At 43.4% G+C, this 8,868-nt stretch overlaps 1 protein-coding gene across 1 annotated transcript in view; it reads right to left on the bottom strand.

The window, feature by feature from the left end:
• Positions 1 to 8,868, bottom strand: part of Mypn (myopalladin) — an 89,630-nt gene that overhangs the window by 77,003 nt on the left and 3,759 nt on the right. The window contains exon 2 of the mRNA XM_023716170.1: positions 4 to 352. Coding sequence (XP_023571938.1) covers positions 4 to 351 — 348 coding nt within the window. The 5' untranslated portion in view covers position 352. The remainder of the gene's footprint in view (positions 1 to 3; positions 353 to 8,868) is intronic.

The raw sequence follows: 8,868 nt of genomic DNA, 5'->3' as shown, positions 1-8,868 counted from the left end.
CGCCCCCGCCGGCGGGGGGCGCTCTCGGGTGGCGGGCGCGCTCTCGGGGTGCAGGCGCGGCGCGGGCTTCCGGGCGTCGTCCACGCGCTCCGCGGGCTCGTGGTTGATGGCCAGCCTTGCCAGCGTGACGCTCTCATCCAGCTCCTCCTGGCTGAGGAAGGCCGAGAGGTCTGGGAGGTCTTCGGGGCCACTGCCCTCCAGGACCCCCGAGGGACCGCCGCGGGGGAAGGCGCTGGTGGAGGGCTCGGCGCGGCTCCGCTCGCTGTGGCCCCGGTGCCTGGTTTCGGCCAGGTAGCTCTCTCGAAGCAGCTGGGATATGGAGGTGGACGCCTCTAGGCTGTCGTCCTGCATGCTGTAACACAGTAATACAAAGTTGGCGTTATTTCAGGAAATAATGCCTCTATCTCTATATATCTGTAATTTTGGCCCAGGGAATTGAACTCGGGGCCTTTTGCTTGTCAGGCAGGCGTTGTACCGCTGAATATCCCTGGCCTCAATAAATCTATCTTTGAAACATTTTTGATTTGAAAAAAAAATTTAGACAGGGTCTGGCCTCATAGCCCAGGCCAGCCTTGAGCTTCCAGCAATTCTCCTGCTCCAGCCTCCCAAAAGCTGAGATTACAGGCATATGCTGCCCCACCTGGCAATACATCTGTATTATTATAGCATGATAACTTCTTAATAATTTAGAGTTCAAAATACAAAATGATCTCATTTTAATATTTTTATAAAATTTACCTTAAAGACTTAAAGATTACTCTTCAATTGTAATAACAATTTCTCTGACATTGAATATAAAACCTAAGTAATTACTATTTTATTATTCAAATGCAAGTTCAACTGTGAAGGATATGATATGACTATAGAGATGTACAAATACACTGTTGAGAGAAGGAGTAGCTCAGTGATAGCTGGCTTAGCTTGCGTGAGGCCCTGGTTTCAATCCTCGGCACCAGAAAAAAAGAAAGGCACAGCCTATTTTTTTTTTTTTTTATCGTATGGCATTTTTGGTTACAAAGCGCTTTCAAATGCAAGCAGGGATTTGCACAAGGAGATGGTTAGCCATTCTTTGCTACTGTGCTAGGAAGATGGCAAAGAAAGTTATCTAAATTTCTGCTGATTCTAAGATTCTGTGATGAAAAATGAAAAACTGAGATTCTGTGGTGAAGCTACTTGGTTGCTCTCCATTCCCTTGCATGCAGCCTAACCTCCATGGAATAGAGGTTTCCCGGGAGCTGCCAGTGTTCCAAGCTTCTTCAGGGCTCACCCAAACTGACCTCTCACCTGGCACAGCAGACAGCCTCCTTGGGAGGGCAGTTAGAGACTACAAAGGGTCACTCACAGAAAAATCCTGTTACACCTGCTTGTGAGGGCCTGAGACTATCCCTGCCAGAACTACTGACTTGTGAAGTCTGTTGTGCATTTAAAATAGATTCACTTAAAATACACAGGGTTACAGGCCAGGGAGATAGCTCAGCAGCATAAGCGCCTGCCTGGCAAGTACGAGGTCCTGAGTTTGATCCCTGCTACCAAAATAAATAAAAAACCCACACAGAGAAACTTTGCATGAGGGCAAAGTTTATCTATAAAGATGTTCATCATGGTGTATATTATAATATTAAAAAATTGGAACTATGTGCAATAATAAGAAATTAGCTAGTTAGCGAAGTTATGATAATTATACACACACTAGTACTCAATCAGTTGTTGGTCATGTGAGAATTAATGCTGAGGTTGTTGAATGCAAATTGTCGAAATTTTTTTTTTAATGTATTTGGTACAGGGTCAACAGGGGCTTACTACACAGATTGGACTCGTAGTGATCCTTCTGTTTTCAGCCTCCTGAGTGCTGGAATTACAGGCATGTGCCACCACGCCGTCTCAATCGCTGTCTCAGAGTGCCACCGGGAGTGGGGCTGGCATGGCACACCATGGATCGAATTCCAGCAGCTGTGCTCTGCCTACAGGTGCTTTAGTTTGCTGAGCTCTCTGGCCAGCCCTAAGTTGTTGAATTTGAATGCAAATTAGTTAGAATACTGAGATTCTACCTCACCCTAGAAAGAATGGCTGTTGTCCAGAAATCAACCAATACCAAATGTTGGAGTGGCTGTGGGGTAAAACACTCCCACTGTGGGTGGGAGCGCATAGTAGTGGTATCAGCCACTGTGGAAATCAGTGTAGAGATGCCTCCAACAGTTAGCAGTGGGGCTGGGGAGCTAGCTTAATGGTCTAAGCACCTGTCTGGCAAGCACAAGGACTGGAGTTCAATCCTCCCAAGTTTGATTCCTGACTTGCTGGCCCCAGAACCCGGCGTAGTGGTGCACACCTGTAATTCCAGCACTGGGGAGGCAGCGACAAGAGGATCACTATGCGTCTGAGCTGTGTAGTGCCTGCATTTTTTTTAAAAGCTAGGATTGAAGACCCCATTCAACCCAGCTATTCCCCTCCTGGGCATTTTTCCAGAAGAACTAAAAACATCATACCACAGTGATTTATGTGCACCCATGTTTATAGCAGCACAATTTATCATAGCTAAGTCTTGGAAGCAACCCAAATGCCCATTAACTGAAGAATGGATAAGGAAGATGTGGTATTTTTACACAACGGAGTATTATTCAGCTATAAAAAAGGATAGATATGAGGCTTTTATTGGTAAATGGATGCAACTAGAAAACATACTTGTAAGTGAAATAAATCAGACCTGCATGTACAAACGTCATATTGTCTCCTGGGTGTAAGACCCTAAAAGTCTAAAATAAAATCTGAAGAGTACAATAGACACTGTGGAAAGGAAATGAACCTGTTCAAAAAGAAGGAATTACCGAGATGAAGAGAAAGAGAGGAGAGGGAGTGGGAGGAAGGGATATACTTATGTCTGTAAGCAGGATGGTTTGGATAATTATACTGTGGATTTCTGCTGGTTTATGGAAAAGAGAAGTTAATGCTTAAGGGTTTTTTTTGTTTTCTTGTCTTTTTTATTTTCTCTTGTCTTAATTTCTTATAAATTTTTTCTTTCTTTTTCTAATTTTGCATGCATGTATCTGGCAATTTGAACAACCAATTGGAACACTATGCAATACAGCAAACCCTGTCAAATTCACATTATTTTGTTTAGTGAAATTCTGTACCATTTCTAATTTTTTTCTTTTATATTAGTTTTCTGTATTCTCTTTTAAAAAACTAGTACTCAATGGCTATTTAAAATCTTGTAGAATGGCAAGTAATATATGAAATCATTCATGAAAATGTAATTGCTATCCCAAGCAAAACATTTCCTCATTTGTACATCAACTATGTAGAAGAACAGATACATGAAATAAGGTCCAAAATGCTACGTAAGGGCCAGATGTCGCGGTGCACACCTGTAATCTCAGCACCTGGGAGGCTGAGGCAGGAGTATCACTGTGAGTTTGAGGCCCCGTCTAGAATAAATAGTGAGAGCCTGTCTCAAAAAACCAAACAAAAACCCAAAAATGCTATTTACCAAGGTAACTAATACACTAACTTGTTATAATCATTGTTTCACAAATCATCATTATAGTTACTCATTTTTAAATCAATCATTTCTTTAGCCAATTTTGAGTTTCTACATCAATTCAGATGGGAGGGTGAAAATTAAGTGCCTTATAAATCAGAATATTTTCTATAAGTTGCACACTATGAAAGGTGTGTTGTGACACAGCCTTGTCTTTAGCTATTTGAAGACGGCTGATGTCTTGAGGCAATGTAGAATGGGCATTGGTCTGGGAATCCGACAGCCGATTACAGATTCTGGCTTCGCCTCTTAGTGGTGCCTGTTGACAGGACACAGCAATTCAGGTCCAGAAGCCTAGCTGCCCTAAAGACCGGGGCAGGAGGATGCTAAGTTGGAGAACAGCCTGGGCAGGTTAGCAAGACTATCTCTAAATAAAAGCAAATAAATAAATGAACAACAGTAACAGCCAAAAACCAAGGCTTGTGACTAAAATGACTATGCAATTGATATTATTATAAAAATCCCAACAAACAATAGAGTTGAGTATGTAGTTCAGAGGTGGAGCATTTATTCAGCATGCATGAGGCCCTGGGTTCAATCCCCAATCTAAGACAAACAACAAAAAACCACTTAGGTGAAGGTGATGTTAAAGAATTTTCCAAAAAGTTGTTTATGATAGGAACAGAAGAGAAGATTCAAGACTTCTTTATGCAATCTACCTTTTTAAAGAAACCATTTGGTGACAGTTCTTAAGTTTATGAGTCTCTCTCTCTCTGTCTCTCTTGGCAGGCAGGTGCTGTGTCATTGAGCTATATCCCCAGCCTGTTCTTTAGTCTATGAGAAATTATTATGATAAAATTTTCAAGCATTCAAAATGTAGGATAGGGTCGGGGAGGTAGCTCAGTAGAATAAGTGTTTGCCTGGCAAGTTCAGGGTCCTGAGTTCAATCCCTGGTACTGAAAAAAAAAAAAAAAAAAAAAAAAAAAAGAATAGCTTTAGGGTTTAATGTTTTAGGACCTAATGTCTTGGGGTTAGAACTGGTTTAACTCTTACTTCTGCCACTTCTTGGCCATACAAACGTGAAATAATATAACCTCTGTGAACCTTGGATTCCTCATCTGTAAAGCAAGACTAATATCTGTAGCCATTTTGTTGGTTATATGCTGAGTAACAGTTGAGTCCTGGGCGTTTAGTGAACATTTAGTAAGCTGCAGTTGCTATCAGTCCTATTTTTGTATAGCAGCCATTGTCTCCACTTTATAGATAAAAAGTAGTAGATCCCCTAGGTGACTTGATCCATGGAAGATCTTTGAAGGAAATGAGCTCTAGGGTTTGTAGTTAATTCAGTATATCTGCATTCTCTTGAGTTGCAAGCTCATGCAGAGGCTTGGCTGACTGCACACTTCCCTTTGCCTGGCTGCTTCCTGACCCCACTTCTGCTGCTGTCTGCCTGGGCCAGGTCTCACAGGGTCTGTTGGGTGAGGCATCACGGCTCCTGGGGGCTCATTCCTTTCCGCTGTGCTCCCAACCAACACTCCCTGTCCAGTCCTTGGCCCTGATCCCCACATGTTAAAGGCTTGCTTTCTGCCTCCTCAGCTCTGCCTCACACAGCACCATCTCCACACACAGTGCGCAGAAGCAGTCAGTGGCTATCTGTTTGATTCCTTGCTCATTAGAACTCGCTCACTTTGTTAATTTTTCAAATTGCAGAGAAAGTTGGACCAATAATGTAGGACAAAAGAAACTTATAGGCAAAAAGAAAATTAATAAACTTTAGGTAAAGGCAGTCACAACTTTAAGGAGATTGTCAAAAGAATGTTTACTTATATGGTAGAAAAAAACTTCTTAGAATTAGGCTTTGTTTTCATACCATATATATCAAAGAACACTTTATTATAATGAGAAAACTTAGGTTTGAATCCCAACTCCAACGCAAAGTAACTTTATTTTCTTGAGAAAGCTGCTTAATGTACTTGGCTCTCAATTATTTTCCGGTATGAAATGAGAAAACGACACTGTGAGTAAGTTCTCAGATGAAAATGCACATAGAAGTGGTTAAACTGATAAATATTTGCTAAAATAGGAAATAGGATACATCAGTCCCTAGCATTAATCTAAAACTTTCTCCTTTAAGCGTTCATTTAAAACTACTTCTTACAAATTATCTGCTTTGAAAAGTGCAAGAGTTATTGTGGACAGCCTTGCTTTCTAATAATTTTGGGTGTGGTGCGGCTGGGGAGCAAACCCAGGGCCTCACACAAGCCGCGCGAGTCAGTGCTTCACCTTGTTTCTGTCCCTGCGGCTCCTCCGAGTATTCGCTGGGCAGCATCTGTGCACCAGGCCCTGTTCTGCTCCTGCGGGCTGGGAGCTGAGCGGAAAATAAACTCAGCGCTGCGATTCCGGCGGGAAAAGCCACCCTCGCGCGAGCAGAGTGGCCGCAGGCGGGGCTGGAGGGCGGCCGCAGCCGAGGTGAGCGCTGCTGCGGCGCGGGGCCGGGCCGGAGGGGAGACCGCCGCTGGCGGGGGTCGGGCTGGGGGGAGACACGGCGCGGGGCGGGGGTCGGTCGGAGGGGAGACCCGGCACGGGCAGGGGTCGGGCAGGGAGGAGACCCGGCGCGGGCGGGGGTCGGGCAGGGAGGAGACCCGGCGTGGGCAGGGGTCGGGCAGAGGCAGCCCCGCCGGCGAGCGGGCTGGCCCTCGCGGAATGCCGCTGTCAAAGTGAGAACAGAAAGTGCCCGGGAAAGCCGAGCGCGCGTGAGTGAGATGGCACCGCGCGGGCAGTAAGCCGCTCGCGAGTCACCAGACAGCTTCATGGAGACCCCGGACTAGAGCGCCACGGGAGCCACGCGGGCCGGCCCGCCCCTCCGGGCTTGCCCTAGGACTTTCCCTTAGACAGTGTTCGCCCTAAAGACAGGGATTGGGTTTTTGTTTACTTGTTTCCTCACTGAAAAAACAAACCTCACTGCTGAAACCTTTGGGCATATTTTTCAATTTAGGTTAACTCAGCGCTACTGTCTTTTTAGAGTATTCTGTTGTTGGAAAAACTCATCTTCCAGTTATAACTATGTAAGCTGGGGCATCAGCCAGGTATGGGCAAAAGCTGTTAGGAAATAACTTGAATCCAAACATAAATCCTGAAATTTTCTGACTGTGAAGTATGTCACTAGGTTATTATTATTATTATTATTATTATTATTATTGTGCTGGGAGTGGAACCCAGGGCTTCACACAGAGTTTCATTGAGAAGGAAGTTCTCAGGGGCCGGGGAGATGGCGCCCCCCCCCCAAAAAAAAGGAAGCTCTGGAGACCTGTGGTACAGCAGTGACCACAGCCAATAATAATCAGTGTGTACTTGAAAATCGCTAAAAGTAGATATTAAGTGTTCTTGTCACAAATAAATGTGAGCTGATAGATCTATTAATTAGCGTGAGTTAATTATTGCACATGCACTATACTATACATCATATATATATAATTTTTATTTTTCCAAGGAAACGTCTTTTATGTTTGTGTCTTTAAACATTGCTTTATATTCATTACATACACAGACATCTGTAAAGCCCAATTCTAGTTCCTAAGACAACACAAAAATAACCTAGATTTGAAAATTATTTGTGTTCAATAAACTAGAAGAACAAAGTTTATTTTCAAAAAAAAAAAGAAAAAAAAGAAAATTATTTGTGAAGAGAGCCAATAGAGGGAAAGAGCGTGTCTGAGTAACTCACACCTAGGATGGGCAGACCTGCCTGCTTACTTCTTGGCTTTGTTTGTGAAAGCACTTTTAAAAGGTAAAGCACTATGCAAATTTAAAATAATCTTCTGCCCTTGTATAACTTCTATGCATAGAACTTCCTTTAAGGGAAAAAAAAAAAGTTTTCTACTTTGCTCCTTCTCTTTGGTGATGGTATGCACCTGTTTGTTTTGTCTTCTGTATCCCATGACCTCACACAAGACTAGTATTTATTAGTTTTAGGGAAACTGAGGCTGGGGCAAGGAGCAAATTTCTGTTCACAGGAAGCAGTTTTGGAGAGCTGTGTAACAGATCGTCTAAAACTATGGCTGCAGCTGGGCCGCCTTTTGTACACTGTTATGAAGCCCATCTCCACTGTTAGGGTGATCATTTTCATTTTATTTGTAGTCTATTTTTGGTGTGAACAGCATTAGTAATTTAATAAATTGGTATGTGCTATGTTACCAGAGTCAGAGCTTGAGGGAAATGCTGTGCTACTAATGATACAGAAATAATGTTAGACGCATTCTCTCAAAGATCTTTCAGTTTGGAGGAAGAAACAGCAAGGGAACCGGGGATTGAACTCAGGCCCTTGCACTTGCCAGGGAAGCACTTATTCCACTGAGCCATCTCCCCACTTCCAACAATGACAAATATAGACAAATGAATTCGTTAGAAGAGTATGGTAAAATATAGTGGCAACAGCAGATGACATGTAGGAGAATCAGTAAGGCTCTGTTCTCTAGAGACCTTCCCTAAAGGCCAGAGGTTAAAGGAATGAAAAACTTTCTAGAAACTAGGCCAGAGGTGAGCGGGCCACTCTTGCTGTTTTAATTAAATTGGTAAAGGTGAGAAGGTAAGGTAGAAATTAAAGATTTCATTTACCTGTGAATAAAAGAGATTGGTTGCTATGAAACACAGTATGCATGGGGTTTGGGGTTGGTATTTAAATGTTTGTTTTTTTCATTATCGGGAATCTGATAAATCAGAGGCCTTGTGCATGCTGGACAGGGCTGCTTCCCTGAGCTACACTTCCAGCTTGAGTGTGCATGTTTTGTACACAGAAGGGGAAAAACATGTAAGAAAACTAGGCTATAATCCTAGTGCTTGGGAGGCTGAAAACAGGAGGATCACTGCAAGTCCAATCTGTGTAGTGAGATCCTGTACTAAAATACACACACACACACACACACACACACACACACACACACACAAAGAAAGAAGGAAAAAAGAAAACCCTGGTGGAAAGGATATTTAAGCCAGAGCCCAAAGTTGCTATTGAATCTGAAGTAACAGTAAATAAATAGTATAAGTAAATCCTAGGGCCATATGAAAGCTAATGGAAGGCAAGCAAAAAGATTTCCAGAATCCAGGACCAAAATGGAGTTTGTGCGTGGGGCGCAGTTTAGTGGCAGAGCTGTTGTCTACATGGACCAAGACTCTGGGTTTGATCCCTATCACCACAGCCACTGAAAAAAGGAAAGAAAAAAGTAAGGGGGCTGGTGGTAGTCACAAAAGCGACAGGCGCACAGGGCAGGGAGAGAGAGAGAGAGAGAGAGAGAGAGAGAAAGAGAGAGAGAGAGAGAGAGAGGTGTTTACAACCCTCTAAAGATATCTCCGTTCTTGAAGAGCTGAGCTTCAGTTCAGTGCAGTTTCTCTTTGTA

Source organism: Octodon degus, unplaced genomic scaffold (genome assembly GCF_000260255.1).
Source record: "Octodon degus isolate 3935 unplaced genomic scaffold, OctDeg1.0 scaffold00046, whole genome shotgun sequence".
NCBI lineage: Eukaryota > Metazoa > Chordata > Mammalia > Rodentia > Octodontidae > Octodon > Octodon degus.
The sequence above is the reverse complement of the archived record's forward strand: the minus strand, read 5'-3'. Positions and strand labels throughout refer to the sequence as shown.